This window comes from Mus caroli, chromosome 6, assembly GCF_900094665.2.
Source record: "Mus caroli chromosome 6, CAROLI_EIJ_v1.1, whole genome shotgun sequence".
Classification (NCBI taxonomy): Eukaryota; Metazoa; Chordata; class Mammalia; order Rodentia; family Muridae; genus Mus; species Mus caroli.
The window spans coordinates 8,294,397-8,311,710 of NC_034575.1; the positions used below are offsets into that span (position 1 = coordinate 8,294,397).

Genomic DNA, 17,314 nt, shown 5'->3' on the forward strand with positions numbered 1-17,314 from the left:
TCACTAGAAAGAGAGGCCCATTGGACATGTAAACTTTATATGCCCCAGTACAGGGGAATGCCAGGGCCAAAAAATGGGAGTGGTGGGGAGGGTGTGGGGGACTTTTGGGATAGCATTGGAAATGTAATTGAGGAAAATACGTAATAAAAAAAAAAAGATAATACTTTGTTATTTTTGGAGAATGTGCATGTCAAATTGTAAAAAGTTAGCTCTTGATGTCCTCAGTTCCTACCTGTTTCCACATAATGGTGTTAATTTTTGAGGACCAATACTTAATCAATTTCTGCAAATGAATGCTCTTATTTCTGATAAATAAATAAATAAATAAATAAATAAATTATGCACATGTGACTATTAATAACTTTTCAAGCATTCTAGTTACAACTGCTCTTCAAGAGAAACAATTGAAAGTGTAATTAGTCACTCACTGCCCATGTTATATTAAAACTGACTATCACAGTCACGTATTTTAGATGTTTTCTCAACAGTTTAATAATTCTCAAAGACAAGGTGTTGTGGAACTTTAAAAACTCTATTTTCTTAAAACAAAGAAAGCGGGAAATCATACCCCCATGCACATTATTTAAATCATACTTTTATTTTTAAGAATTTTGCCATTTGGATGTCAAAGAACTTACTAAATGCCTCATAGTATCCTAAAACTAGACATAATTATGTCTAGGAGAGATGAAAAGGATCCACTTATTGGCACATGGCATGATCCTGAACAGAAAGTTAATATGGGGGAGAGAGGGGGTGTTTCTGTTTTTTTCACCAGAATGCTGCAGAAGCATGCTAGCTTCCAGAATGATTCATGTGACAGGCTGACCTATGAGTTCCTGAGTGCCCTGACAGTGGTGACAGGAAAGCTGTGTTGAGTGCATAGAGAAAGAGGAATTATGGAGAGCACCCACTTGTGAACAAAATGAAGAAACTCTTCCTAACTCCGCCATGGGCTATAGCAAGGAGAGCAGACCTGGTGTCAACTTGGGGACAACTAAAAATGATGACTCGTGAGGTGGAGGGACTGCTACAGTGTATTTGACAAGATTTCATCAGAGACACTGTTTTTGGCCATTCAGGCCAACTTCCCTATAGCTGTGAAAGCTTGTGTACCTTACCTATATGCTATACTGTTAGATAATTTTAAGAGTCAAGATCACCAATCTTGACAAGTCTTTTCATATTCATTGTAATTCTTGTTAATTAACTAATTGTGTAAATCCTAATTTAGATAAGGATCTAAATTAGGATAAGGATCTGCTGTTATGATTTTGTTAAAGAGACCTGCTTATGTTTTGCTGCCTGTTAGAGTTAGGAAATGATCCTTGGTTTAAAAATCTGGGAATGCAAACTTGGAAAAGGTCAAATGAGCAATTTTAGGATTTACTGCTTTAATTGCAATTTTAACTTCAATATTTACCACAGCTTTAGATCAGCAACTGCATACCACTCATTTTGTTAATGATATGCATAAGAATATTTCCATAGCTTTGTCAGAGCAACTTATTATTAATAAATTGGAGGCAAAGGTTAATAATGTCTTGGAAGTAATATTCTTAGCAATAGGGCAGGGTATAGCAAATATTAAGGCTACAAAGGCAGAAATTTCAGATATTAGAAGAATGTTGCCTATTCAGTGACATTCAGACTTGCTTCTAGTATTGTAAGAGAGTTAGTGAAAGAAATCAGGCTTTACTATCTACTATATAGAGTTAGAAATCTCAGGGCAAGCTTAACAATGTAAGTTTAGAATTCTTATAGTTATGCGTGGTAGACTACATTACTTATTAGAAGAAAGTCCCCACACACTATCACTTAGAATAAAAGCCAAGTCATTCCCATATACAGGAATTTACAGTGGCTTAGGAAGTAGATCAGGCTGTGGTTTTAGAGTATTGCATTATTTGTGAGATGGTTAGCTAGAGCAGAACTCCCTAATTAGAACCATGACTTGGGTATGAAAGCCCTTGCCCTAGGAGTGTAAAGACTTCACACCTGGCTTCTAAGACTATACTGATGTCCCTATTACCTTCTTTCAAGCCACACTCCCTGCAGGCCTGCCCTCCTCGGCAGAACTTATTGTTACCATGGTTAATGCCTCACTACAAGCCATTCATGAGGCCAATTCTACCTTTGCTAAGGATTGTTGGATTTGTTATTCATTCCAGCCTCCTTTTTATGAAGGAATAGGTCTTTTTGGAGAGGTGATTGCCACCAATGATAATTCCTTTCTGAGATGGCATCTGGGGTCTAAAGAAGGGCTGACTCTTGGCCAAATATCTGGTATTGGTCTCTGTCTTTTGGGACCCCAGATGCTTCCTCCCCTGAAGTGTGTAATCAAACTCTGGCTCTCCACCTTGCTTCCTAGCCTTTTGGGACCCTTCGTGGACATTCTGTTGCTTTTGTAATTTGGCCCTTGGGCTTTTAACAGATGAACCAGTTTTGTTAAGTCACAGATTGATTCTGCCTTAACAAAACAGTTGCAGTCCACTACCATCGACTAGACATCTGAGACTCAGCCGAAGACCTCTCTTCCAACGATGCAGAGAGCACATCTGTTGCCCTTCAGTTTTTTACCCTTGCTGCAGAAACGGAGCCTTCTTGGTTCCATAAGCTGTGGAAACGACAATGATGGAGGGGGTGACCTCTGGATCTTATAGTGGCTGAGGGCCATAAGCTGTGGAGTTACCAATGACGGGATCTTGTAGTGCCACGAGCAAGATGCACACCACCTATTGGCTGCAAGGTGACTCAATGATGGGATTATTGCTTGGGTGCCCATTATGACTATCAGTGGCCTGATCAACTCATTGGAATAAGACGTGGTACCGGGAGTGGTTGCAACCTGCATTAGCCTAAGACAGGGCCCTTGCCCACCTAGGACCTGAAAAGGCCTAGTTATTGCAGTGCTGGACGTGGGTGCTTGCCACAAAAAGGCCTAAGACAGGTGCTTCACCAACCCTCTTTTCATGGCCACCCCCCAAATTTAATAAAGAAAAAAGGGGGAGACGTGAGAGACCAAACTGTGGGAAACTAGCCTCGTAACAACTCTCACCCTGAAGATCCGGCTGACCCTTTGATGGGAATTATGTCACCCCCTCCTTCATTGTCTCCACCTGGAGCCTGGGACTGCCAGCTTCATTCCCTCCTTCACTTGGAACCTGGAACTGCCTAGATAAAGCCAGCTTCACCTCCTCCTCCATGTCTCCATTTGGTGCCTGGGACTGTTTATGGCATTCCAAGATATGCAGAATGTTTGATGACTGCCTGGGACTGTTTTAGGGCCGACATTCCAAGATAAGCTGCAAGATGTTTGAAGCCAGCACTCAGCACCCTCCCCAGATGTCCATCCCTCTCTCTGTGCTTTGATTATACCCCCTCAACCCCTCCCTATTTTTTCTCATTGTGTGCCTATAACCAGGCTCCTAGCCTCTGTTAAACAGACCTTGACAACTCTTTGATTGGTCTTGCTTCCCTTTCTCTGCCTGTTTCTCTTGCAGGCCTTGGTCCTCCTCGACCCGCGGAATACCTAAGTCCTGCTGAATGGGACAGAACACTCCTCCATTGCTGGTGGGATTGCAAGCTGGTACAACCACTCTGCAAGTCAGTATGGCGTTCCTCAGTAAGTTGGACATGGTATTACCTGAGGATCCAGGTATACCACTCTTGGGCATATATCCAGAAGATGCAACAACATGTAACAAGGACACATGCTCCTTATGTTCGTAGCAGCCTTATTTATAATAGCCAGCAGCTGGAAAGAACCCAGATATCCCTCAACAGAGGAATGGATACAGAAAATGTGGTACATTTACAATAGAGTACTACTCAGCCATTAAAAACTGTGACTTCACAAAATCCACAGGCAACTTGATGGAACTAGAAAATATTATTTCATTCAGAAAAGAACACATATGGTATGCACTCACTGGGAAGTGGATATTAGGCAAAGATCATGGAATAGAACTATAGGACTCAGGAACCACACGAAGTTCATTCTCCTTTCCTTCATTCCCATTCATTTTCTCAGCAATGCTTTCCCTCACACTTGGGGACCCCCTAATACCTTGCCCTCTACTCTTTCTCTGTAGCTCCTTGTCAGGTGATTGATCTCCATGTCAATTTAACTCAAAAGACACCTTATTTTCTTTCTCTTCTCTGACTTCCTCATTCAGGCATCAACCAAGATTTCAAGCTTGCCTGCCATGAGATTTTTATTCAAATTCTGATAAGATTGACCTTGAGCTTAAAAAAAAAACTGCATTACAATCATGTTGAAAATCCTCCTAATTTGCCTTGTGTTAATTTTGCATACTTCTTTGAATGTGCTTCTATGATTTCACATGTATTTTTGAGCACTATTTGTGATGTTACAATCAGGTTTATAAAACTTACCAATGCTGGGTTATTTGCTCACGATTCCTAACATGGAATTATGTGTTTACAAGCATTCATATTTCAAGCCTCTTTTCATGTGCCACTGCACATATATCTTTGCAAACATAACATGGTGAATATGTGTCTAAAGAAGACACAGGGCATTTCTATAGTGTTAAAGGTGGGGATGATTTGCATACTGCAGTTTTGCCTTTCTCAGTGTAGTCATTCCCCACAAAGTTTCTGATACAAACAGCATCATAAGGCATGCCTCAAAGAAGACGGTGAGGGATGCTTCCCCATTGAACAACCAACCATTTTTGTTTGGCAGAATTTTCTTCTTCACATTAGGCTGAGTAAATCATGTTTCCTCTCTGGATTTGCCCAAATGTTTCTATTTCTCTTAACCAATATTTTTCCCAATATATTTGTATCAGGTGACCTCTCCACATTCTCGAAGTCACTATTACTTTTACTGTACTTCACTTTCCCTGATGGTATTTCACCAAAAGGCACAATGCATTCCTTTCTGCCTTAATTTCTTTATTTGTCAAATTCCCCTTATTATTATTATCCTGCTATGTCATCAAAGCCTGCTGTTAATGCTACATATTAGGGCCAACTATTATTTACAATGAATAGCAGGGCAGAGGGATAAATATTACACTCCACTATCTGTGCCCAGTAAGTACTTACATCACATCTATTAATGTGTTTTTGATTTTCCAATATCTCATCAACCAAGTGGTTTTTCTCAAGAGCTTACTTAAATTTAATTCCCTGTAATCCCTTTGATGCTGTAGTATAAACAATTTACTCAGGGCTATCATATTAGTGATTGGGGAGTGTTAAAGCTAATTCATTTTCATCTGATAAATAGTATCCTAACTTCACCTGTGCTCGACCAACTATAAATATTGGGCAGTTCATTATTTCTCAACTTGTAGATAGTTCTGGGTGGAAGACAGAAGCTGCTCATGTGCTCACTGCTTTTGCCCTTAACAGTCAAGTTATAATAGAGTGCAGTGTGAGATAAATAGGTAAGCACTTATTTCACTTTTCCTCCAAGGGCTTGATGCACATTCTTGGACTCCTTTCCCTGCCCTTTTTCTTAGTTTCAATCATTGAGAATGGATCTGTAATCAGGAAGATAATTATCGGGGCTCTGTGTACACCTTGGTGTTTCCTTGAGTCCAGACAGGCTGTTCATTATCTGGTAAGCACTGACCATCGCAGACAGAAAGCTCTGCCTTTCCCAGCTGCTCTGCCTAATGGCACAGAAGGCTTCTTTCTCAGCCCATTAAATTTAACCTCAGGCAATTGACACATTGCCAGGTAACTCCTCTTTGGTGTTGCTATTCTTTTGACACATTGAAAACTGGCTCTCTCACTAGCAATGATGAGGCAGGGAGTTTTAATTTTTTAAACTTACTTTGTGATAGCAGGATTGAGGTTGAAAAGGGTTTCTTACTCCAAAGATGGAGAGTCAACCTTTTTTTCCTTTATTTATATGGAAAGACCCTCAGTTATAATTGCTTTTAAAGTCAGCTTTACAAGGAAATAGTCTTAAAATTTAATCCCATGTCAAAACTCTTTGGTACAGTTCCCAATCAGTGGTTCTTGTATTTACAATAAAGGAATAATTCGGACATACATTGGGCATATATCAGAATTTCAAAATTGTCTAGTCTGTGAAAGGTCATTGGTTTCATCTCCAGCACCACAAAATTAAGTTAGTATATATATATATATATATATATATATATATATATATATGTGTGTGTGTGTGTGTATACATATATATACACATATATATATACATATATATAAATATATACTAAATATATATAGTATATATATACTAATATATATATAAATACACTAAATATATACTATATATACTAAATATATATTATATATAGACACATATACATACATACAGATTATAAATTAAAAACTAAATGATTTCATCATCCTTAACAAAGCATAATGGATAATTTGTTAATGTGTGTTCTGAGATTTCTCATGAACTGTTCTTTCTGATGAAGATAGAAGTTAAATGAACCTGTGTATAATATCTTGTGTTACTGGTATAGCATATTTAATTCTAACCTAAAAACCTGGGCTAGCATAAAGTGTTGGATTCATCGTGCACATTCACACTAATGGGTCACACTGTATTCTTCTTACGCATTCCTCTCCCCTGCAGCTCCCTGCAGCTCCCACGCCCGTCTACAGTGGTTCCTTTCCACTCTCTCCCAGTTCACTCCTCACTTTCGGTGCATTACATGTACTGAAACCTTTTGTTATGTCTGCCTATTTCTAAGCCTTTATAATTCGTTAACTATAACCTTGCTACAATAACTACCACTATAGTACTATCACTGTGTGGATGCTCTACAGCAACCATCCAGTTACTTACCGTCTCTTTCACACATGTACACACACGTGATGTCCAAATACAAATATATTATCTTGCCAACATATTTTTCTCAATGTGTCTTTTTATTATAATACATTTCTATGTAATAGAAGACCTGAAAAGTGGAATTACTAGGACAAAGGTTATGTTTTTAAATTAAAAATAGTATTGACATTGTTCTTTCTTGACTTAAATTGGTTAATACTTTCCTTGCATCTATACAGCTACAGTATACTCACATACTTAAATTAAATAAATAAATCTTAAAAAAAAAGTGAAATTTAGACTTTTTTTCTGTTTGTAAGGTACGATGTTTGTAAGATGGTTAAAATTTGTTTTTTAATTATTGGGCCATCTCTGCACCAAATCAGTTGCCTTTATTGTCCCTTGTTTCCTTCTCATAGCAGACCTGGTTAGACAGGAAGCTTTTGGTGCTCCTGTTGCTCTTATTACTTGGGTACCAATGGGCTGTCCCTCCAAATGACATTGCAGTAAAAAAGGATACTGTGCTAAGATATTGCTACCTGGGCTTTGAATATGAGTCCATAATTTCATTTAACTGTCTCTGCCTAGTAATTCTTTTTGAAAGCCATATAATGTCTAGATTGAAGGGAATTGCACCAAAGACTTCTTTAGTCTTTATTGATGAACAAATGTTTGCCCATGACTTTGCATTTCTGTCAGGATAACTCCCCGATCCAGTCTCAGTCTGTCCTTTTTATACATCATTAGGGAGCAATTTTTAATTTTCTTTTCCTATGATCACTTAGCCTCTCCCAATGAACTTTGACAAGTCTTTTTGTGCTCACCCAGCCTCCCTCCCCATCCAGGATGCTTGATTGTTGATCTCTTTATATTCAAGCCACACGCAAAGAAAGCCACAAAGTGTCATCAGAGGAAAGGGCCAGAATTCTTAGGTGAAGAAAAAGTACAATGTGATAAACAGTGTAAAAAAGAAACCCAGGGGCAATTAGGAACAAGGAGCTCTTTCATAATGAAAAATTGTGAAATGAACAGTGACACATCAGCTGTCAGGAGGTGGGTCACTGGGGATGTTGTTGACAGGGTTCTCTGTCAACAAACTGAGGTTATAAAAAACAGACATGAGCCCTCCCTCTCCCTTGACACGGGAGCTTTGTCTTTCACATCATTCTCTGGACTTAGCAGCTGATTCCCATTTTGGTACTCATTTTACTTCTCAAGGAAGTCTCACTATTGCTTTCTACATAGGATGGAGTTCTTTCTTGGTGTACTAGGATGCTTTGTAGGTGTTGAAGATCCCTCTCAATACTTCCAAAGCAATTTTTTTTTTGAGGGTTTGGAAATCACTTTGATTGACACAGTGTTTTTTTTTTCCTACTGTATTTTTCATTGAAACAAGTAGCACATAATTTAATTACACTAACATAAAAATTAATTAGTTTTAAACTGAATAGTACAATCAGACTACTTTTGTAGTCTGGAATAAAGGCTTTTCTTTTATGAAATTTCCAATTGCCCCATCATTCATTTTCCAGTATTCTGAGGTCTCTGATCCAGCCACAGTGGACTTAGCCACACATTTGAGTTAAACCCTAGAGGAAAATACAGTAGAGCTCTTCTACAGACTGTTGTTTTCAGCATTGTTTAGCAAACCAATGACACTGCCCATCTTACTGGAATATGCGTAGCTCTTGAAGGCTCTGTAGTGCCAACCTCAGCCATGCCAGCTTGATGTGTAACTGATCTGCTTCTATTCTGTCTGAGCCACAAATAGTGTTTATATTATATACCTTAGACAAGTAAAAATTGAAAATAGTATTTTCTAAACAGTAGAGTATCAAAAACTTGGAACTTTGAAAGAATTCTCTGGTTTCTGAACCCTTGCTACCTCCTTGCACGGAGTGCCGATACCTGGAAGTTTTGGATGCATTATCATCTCCTATTCCTAAGGTCCCCTTTATTTCTTGTTCTGATGTTTGTGCTCAGCCACATGCTATCCGTTGGCTCTGCAGGTCACTATTTTTTTTTCATTTTCATTAATCAGGTATTCACTAATTTATTATTCTTACTATGTGTTGATCATCATTCCAAGCAAGGAATAAAACAGCTAAGGAACTGGCTTCTTCCATGTATAGAAGAAGATGTGGGGCACCAACAAGCAAAGTAAAAAGAAAATGAGCAAATAAAGGAACATTTGAAAACATTGATTAAAGCAATGTAAAGAAAGTGTGAGGGTAGAGAGATTAGAGTTATGGCAAACTTCTCAGAAGAGGTGGTGTATGACTGGAGACCTGCAGGAAGCAAGGAGCTGCTTCACTTTAGTGAAGAGTTCTAGGTAAAGGCGGTAAGGGATGGAGCATCTGAGAATAGTGGGTTTTAAGAGCCTGTGTAGTACTATGCTCCAGAGTGAGCACGTCAGAGAGGCAAGTGAGCTATATAGGCAGTATGCAGCACACAGAACGTGGAGCCAGTCTCTTAGGTTTGTTTTCTGTGGACAGACACAGGCTTAGTTTGTGAAGGTGGAAGAGCTGTCCTGAATACCCATTCTCTGCCAGTGCCCTGTTAGCTTACCAAATACAAAGAGGCCTAGGGACCATGGCAGTCATCTGGTCTCAGCTGGCTCAACAGCTGGAGTTTAAAGAGAAATCTGAATTTCCCAGACTTTCTGTATTGGAATTGCAAACAGTAAACAAAAACATAATTATGAAAGGTAGGACGTGGATACTCGCCAAGTAATGTTTTTATCCATGTGCAAGAAGTAAGTGTTACAAATAAAGCACAGAGCCACACTCAGTTAGAATGAAAATGACTTCTGGATTTATGTCTGTCAGCAATATAGATATTTACAAATAACCCATATGAAAATGTAGAAAAGCACATTACATCTCCACACGCCATCCACATTAGCTGCATAAGCTTAGTGACAGTATTTGTCAATCTGCAGTCCCTCATACATAGATATTTTGTGCATTAAAAAAGAAGTATGCATAATTTAAAATAAATTACATTACACAATTTACAAAGTAATATTAACAAAAGATTCACAGACAGTTAGCTCCTTACCCCAACAAAATAAATATTCAGGTAGATAAATTAATAAAAGTACTCACTTAGAGCAATATAATGTAAAGAATAATAGATTATAAATTTGATAAAATTAAATTTTACAATTGTACATACTGATATCTTCAAATAAAAATGTGAATACAAATGGGCAGGAAAAAGTACCAGAAAGCAAATCGAAGTGTTTAATTAAAAAAATAAACACAAACAGATGGTAAAAAAAAATATCCAGAGACCTTATTGAGGCTTAGATTTAGATAGAATATAAATTATTACCTGTAGAACAAAAAGGAACCCAAAACAACTACAAAACAAAACAATAAAACTTATAGCCATTTACAGTGAAAGGAAAGTAGGTTTTTGCCGACAGGCAAGGTTGCTTGCTTGAGACATTTCCAGGTTTATGATCTTTCTTGACAGAGCAGAATAACAAAATGCAAATTTAACATTATTTAACATTTTTTTTATTTAATCTTGTAGATAACCACTTCCCACTGTCTCTCTTAAAAAGAATGATTTTCATCACACTGCAAAATATCTTGTTGATTAAAAAGAATACCCAAGCAAGCAAACAAACAATAATAAAACAAAGAAGAAACCACTTGCTGGATCCACACCTCCTTGGGTACATCAGCCAGAACATCTTAAGGAAGGACCGGGGGTGGGGATTATCACATAAGGAACAGGGAGATTCTGTTCTCAAGCCCAAAATACTCAGAGGGCTGGGGTATGTTCTGCAGGAGTTCTTACAGACTTGTTGAGGGGCTCCTGGTCTGCCTCCTCCTTTGTCCTACAAGGGGAACTGGACAAAGGACATTTGAACTAGGAGACTCTTACAAACAACAAGATTCCAGGACATTTGGCATGCATGATTTTGCAAATCTATTCTGACTCTAAGTCTCTCTAGAAATAGATTCTTCTTTCTGTTCACGACTGAGGGTGGACCCGGAGGGGAATAAACTCTGGAGTTTAAAAAAAGAGAAAAAATAGTAAAAAAAGAAAAAAAACAACAAAAAAGAAAGAAAGTAGGGGAATAAGAGGATATTGACTATTAACAATGTAAGTTTAAGATTTGACATTTTCATACCAAGGGTTTTAGTTTTAGTCTTCCTTTGACATGTCATGTGCATGACTCTTTTTTATTCTTTAGTCATTGCTTTGACAAGTGTATCCCATTTAAATAAAAATAGTTACATTATAACTGATGGTTTTATTTCAATAGGAATAATTATAGTTTACAGTGATAGATCCTGATTTCCTCAAATTTCTGTGAAGAAAAATGGGTAGGAAAACATACCAGAAAGGGAGTCTAAGTGTTTACTTTTAAAAATAAACACAAGCAGATGATAGAAAAATAGCCAGCAAGCTTATTGAGGCTCAGAATTTGGTAAAACACAAATTATTACCTATAGAAAGAAAAGCCAGCTAAACAACTACGAAACAGAACAATAAGACTTATAGCCAGTTACAGTAGTTAAAGTAGGGCTTTGCCATTGGCAAGGCTGCTTGATTTAGATATTTTCAGGTTTATTGTCTGACTAGACCATAATAACATAATATTATGAGTTAATAATTATACTGCACTTTTCCTTCTAAATTTTTGAGCATGTTTAGAGAAAGGTGGTTTGGAGCAAGGCAGACAAGGCTATAAACAATCAGAATAGAATCTGAGAGGCTAGGCAGAGAAAAGTGTCACCCAGGACCAAGGATACAGTAAGCTAGAGGAGGTGAACCAATGTGTGGGAAGAGCTGCTCTCTTCCTTTATAAGCAATGGCTTTATCTTGAAATACTCAGGAACCTAACAGTTCTGATTAAGCCACAGTAAGCACTGCTACTCTTCAGAGCACATCCTGGCACTTAGAGTCCCTGTGCAAAAGTTCTAAGCACACTTATAAAGAATCTATAGTGATGTGTACCAGTGCGAGGAGCTCTCACGAAGCATGCTTCTTTTCTTTTCCATGTCTTAGTGACCTGTGTATACAAAAGCCGTTAACTAATTTTAAGTGCCCTGAAAAGTGTCTTATATGTAAAATGTAATAAATATGCCTTGTTATAAGTAACCTGTGCTTTATTACATAATTAAAAGACATGCTTTTCAATTAGCTTAAGCTACATTCAAAAGAATGTAGGTTTCAAAATCGAGCTTATTATAGTCAGCGTATTGGATGGACACTGATGAACAGGCAAGTGGGTCGCTTTCCAGGGAAATCAGCCATGCTACTTTTCCTGGGACAATCCAACAAAATTCTATAAACGTCTGCTTTCATTCATTCTTTTCCAAATCAAGTAGGACATCTTCCTTCCTTCCTTCATTTCTCCCTTCCTTCATCCATTTGTTCCTTGTCTCTCTCCTTCTTTCCCTCACTCCCTGCCTCCTTCTTTTCTTCCTGCTCACACACAGATTTGGAAAGGAAAAGGGACATCAAACAGGTTTCCAGCATTCCCCTTCTGAGCATAAAGTTCTGGGGAAATTCCAGTATTTATTTCCCTATAAACTCAATAAAGGGATCTGTACGTGAAAACAATAACCTCCCATTTGTCCTAATTATCCAAATGAATTACATTCTTTTTTCCCACCTTTCTAACAATAGGCCACACAGTATTAATTTATCCTAATGATGAATATCAAAAGTGTTTATCCAACATGAATATAGTATTTAAATATAATTAGTTTTTCATAAACATTTTCCACCTTCACAACATTTTTTAATTTTTGATTTTTTAATTGATTCAGTTACCATATCCTAGGTAGGAGAACATTAATTTTTTTATAATTAATCACATTTTATCAAATACCTTAAGTGTAGTTTGGGTAAGAAAAAAGTATCCTATTTTATTTCCTATTTCAAGATTGCTAAGTTTTGCCCACACTTCATCAGATTGTTAAAAATTTTCAACTACCCACAGAGATTGTGATTTAACTATTTTGGACAGACTGAGCTTATTTTATTCAAAGAGCTCAACTCACAGATTATTTGGAAGACTGCTTGTGTGTGTGTGTGTGTGTGTGTGTGTGTATGTGTGTACGATTACAGTTTCAGAATATCAATATTATTTTTCCTTTCTCTTTAATGCTTTACCTAAATTAAATCCTTGGCTATCCACTCTCTTTGAAATGACATAATCATTTAGTGCCTTATATTTGGCATGAGTAAGAAGCATTCATCACATTGTGTTCATATTGAATTATATATAAAGATTTTTCATTTGGGAGATTACAACATCCTCTTATTCAGAATTCATTTCTAATCTGGGCAGAAAAAGCTGTTCTAATGGACAGCAGAGGGAGCTCAAACACAGCTGGTAAAGGCAAAATACCTCACCAACAAAACCACAGTTCCAGCAATACAGACACATTTCAGATAAAAAGTAAAATAATAAAATGAAATAAATAAAAATCATGTGTTTACCGTGTTTAAAAGACTGAAAAGCAAAATGGTCCCCATTCTATCAGAGGCTAACTGTAGTATTTCTGTTAGTGACAGAAATATGGGAGTGCTTTTTCACGACACAGGTTAGCTTTCTTTTTCAGAAGAAAGAGGTGAACTATATTCCTTGGTGGCGTTTCCTGTGTTTCACCAGTGAACACAGAGTTGATTTCCCAACAATCATAAGTTAATGTCTATGAATTGTCACCTGTGAAATTAAGCACACTTGATAGACAGAGAGTAAGTGACTGGAAGCTAATGATAATATAATGTAGGGCTAGCTCTAAAGCCACATCTAGAGTATTAGGCAGGTCAGCAAACCAAAACACGTAAATGTAGCTGGCTGGCTTCTTGTGGGAGGAAAGTTCTGTCAGAAAATGGTGTCTCCCAGCTGACTTCTCTGGAAGCCCTGCACAGCGCCAGTGTTCTGAGCTGAACTAAAGACCTGACTGAAAACATTTTCTGTTTGGTCTTCTGCTTTAAAGGCTTATGCCCCTTGCTCTAGATGTTTAAGCAAGCCCTGGACAAGATTATTCATCCTTCTCTTCTTAAATTTTATCTCTTAATAAATCACGCTAATTCAGATTTCAACCATGAAATGGGCAAAAGACCATGACTATGAAATACAGCCTGTAAGACTGAAAAACAAATCAGGAAGACAGGAAAGCTAACAAATAATTTTGATTTCTTTTTGTTAGAAAAATCATTGATACACTATTTTCTCCATCTACTCAAAATTATGAAGACAACCAGTCCTTTTTTCTTTGCTTTTCTTCTTCTTCTTCTTTTTTTTTTAAACAAAGATAACAAATATATAAATCTTGTCATAAACAGCCTTCCAAGAGCAACTGCAACCCAACCAAGGGGTTCTACATTTTGGAGGTTTGGGTCAGGTTTAGGGACTTCAACACTTGAATTATTGCCATATTGTCAATTTCATGATGACTGTAGCAAGAAGGAAGAGTGTAGACAGCAGGTGTAATAGTAGATTTGATCCTGTTATCATTAAGACTGAACTAATATTCTTCAGTGGACAAAAGCTTGCAAATGTCTCCACAGCACTCTTGGCACAGATGTCTTCATCATCCCATATGAAAAGAGGCAGTTTCTATGGCAACACTGGTTAAGTGCCTATCTTGCTGCACTAATATAGTGCAAAATGTGCCTTCCATATAGCAAAAAAGATGTAGGCAACCAGTGTGAAATTAGGGAAGGTAGAAAGGTATTAACACTAGCATATTTGTTTCCCAGACAATAACCACTATAAAATACCGAACTTGAGGACCCCTTCTTCTAAGGCTAGTACATGTCCAGCATTCACACATTAGAGAGAGACAAGGGTAAAGTCTTATAAAAGAGTTTGTCTCTAAAATGCAGGCCAATCAATGCTACCATCAACCATGAAGATGCTAAGTTGTTCTATGGATTTTCTACTTGGCATAGGCCTTACATCTTCTTCACTGTTAAAAGTTGCCTATTAACAAGTATATAATGTGACATCATGTAAGTCATTTGATCGAGTATACACGTTGGTATGGTTAAGTGTAGAATTGTAAAGCCTTCGGTATAAACTCTTCATGCTAGAAAGTTCGGTGGGTTAGTGCTGCAAGCAGTCTTGCATCTGGCTTCCCAGTTGGCCAATCTCCTCACTATGTTTTAGAGATCAAAGTGGTTTTCTTTTGTTTTTTTCTTTTTGAAAAAAATTGGGTAGATCTCAGAAAAGATGCCACAAAACTCTCAGGACACAGCATGCACTTCACTGCATCTCTTAGAATTTTCAGAGCTGACTCTACGTGTCAGTGCTACTGTCTTGAATATTCCCAGAGGGAGTAGGATTTTCTCCTTTTTCTTAATGATGGTGTTCATAACAGTTAAAGTTAATTATAACTCACACATTTGAATACTGGCACTCTGGCCTCTGGATGTCTACTATAAAGGGAAAAGGCCAAGTCTGGTTGTGTCCAGGAAAAGTCAATGTTACATATCAGCGTCTCCATCGTATGCTAAGGTTAAAGGTTTGAGGCGGTTGTTCTGCCGTCTTTGGGGTTTCTTTGGCTTTTTGCTGTAAGAAATTTAGAAAAAAAATGAAAAAAAAGGTAAGTCTTTCATTTTAAATGTTATTGTTTTTTTAAAAAAAAACAAAACAAAATAGTAGATCTAAATTGTCCACCTACACTTCCCAGTGCCTTTTAGAATATGACCTCATGGTCTCTTTCAGTTTCACAGTTCCAAGATGTCTTAAGATACTTAAGTATTTTATAAAAGCCAAATTATCCAATTTCTTAGTTGATACAATTGAAGTGATGTTATATTATATTTTGGGTTTGTCTCAGAACTTTTATAAGTAATACACATTTACAAATACAATGAAATAAGATTAAGAATTATAACATTTTTCTCTAAGAAAAAGTTTATGGCTTTAATATGCCATTAATGAAAGCAACATTCCATGGCATTTCTTCATGAGAGAAATCTTGAAAAAAAAATGACCCCGAGCAGTCCTGACTCACTTCCATAATCTGACTGACTTAGATATGGTAGTAGATTTAGGCTTTCTAATATTAAAGTTTATTTTGTAAATAGAGAACTTTGTGTTAAGATGGAGTATATGTAACCCATGTGTGTCACACACTACTTTGTTTTTGTGTTACTGGCAACTGAGAGAATTTTCTTGTAAGTAACTATCTTACATCTCCCTTTAGATTCTGAAATATTTAAACACTCACCACGCTAGGTAAATCATGGAGACAATGAAGACTAACAGCACAAATGCCCCGGCTGCGACACCATAAACCCAGGTCTTTAATCTTCCATCTAAGGAGAAAAGGTATTATTAGTTTACATTAGTTTGGAACATATATGACCGGTTTGAACTTGTGATCAGGTCTCTTCAAGACTTAAACTCATTCTTTCCAAGCACAGTTACCAATAATGTAAAGCAGCTAGTAGGAGTTAGGAAGGATTCGAGGGGAATTAGCAATGGAAAGAGTTGGAAAGCGACAAATCCTGTTTGCTTTCAGATGCTGAGTTCCTGTCTGAATTCTTTATATGAAATCTTACCTCAGATTCAGTATGTATATTGTTCTGTGCACATATGCTTTGACTTTCCCACCTACTTCAGGAATGGCATGTAACATATTAAAGATGAAAAAACAATGCAGCTTTTGAGAAATTTGTAAAACTCAGATTCAATGCAGGCAGGTATTTGACCATTTACTTTTATTTTAACACCTTTGTAACATATTAACTTTTCTGTTTGGCAATTACAATCTTTTATCTAGTCTATTCTTAAAAGTGTGCTTTGACAATGAGAGAATTTTCAGAGATAATCAAGTAGAATAGGACTTTTGAATATCTCTTTTCTAACATTCCTGGGATGTGCAATCCCTGTGACAGGTACCATTCTAGTTCAGTTTTGGAGCTTCTTTGTACTTGAAGTACTATTCTCTAAGTAATCTTTGACCATGTTGTTCAGGATGATGTTGCCTACTTACTTTGATGCAAACATTAGCATACATTCTCTGTGGCCAACATGGAAGTATGCAGGTAGCATGTACAGATAACTGTGTGGGTAATACTCATATCACAATTCAGTATGAGTATGAAAATTAGATGTGGACAAAAACGACCCTGTGGAGACTTATCCAATATTTGAAAAGTGTCGAATATAATTAGCACTAGGTATTTTGTTTATCAGAGGCTCATTTGCTAGAAATAAGTTTAGCTAATATTCTAAATATCATTTTAAACTGGGAGATTTAAAAAGTGTTTTTCCCCTTTTCCTTTTCCCTTTCCTTTCCCTTTTCCTTTCCTTTTTCCTTTCCTTTTCCCTTTTCCTTTTCCTTCTTCTCCTTTTTTCCTTTTTCCTCCTTTCCTTTCCTTTCCTTTCCTTTCCTTTCCTTTCCTTTCCTTTCCTTTCCTTTCCTTTCCTTTCCTTTCCTTTCCTTTTTCCTTTTTCCTTTTTCCTTTTTCCTTTTTCCTTTTTCCTTTTTCCTTTTTCCTTTTTCCTTTTTTTCCTTTTTCCTTTTTCCTTTTTCC

At 37.1% G+C, this 17,314-nt stretch overlaps 1 protein-coding gene across 1 annotated transcript in view; it reads right to left on the reverse strand.

The window, feature by feature from the left end:
* Positions 1-12,641: 12,641 nt before the first annotated feature.
* Thsd7a (thrombospondin type 1 domain containing 7A) overlaps positions 12,642-17,314 on the reverse strand; it is a 393,851-nt gene continuing 389,178 nt past the window's right edge. Inside the window, exons 26-27 of the mRNA XM_021165189.2 lie at positions 16,003-16,090; positions 12,642-15,338 (exon numbers count right to left, since the gene is read on the reverse strand). Coding sequence (XP_021020848.1) covers positions 15,254-15,338; positions 16,003-16,090 — 173 coding nt within the window. The 3' untranslated portion in view covers positions 12,642-15,253. The remainder of the gene's footprint in view (positions 15,339-16,002; positions 16,091-17,314) is intronic.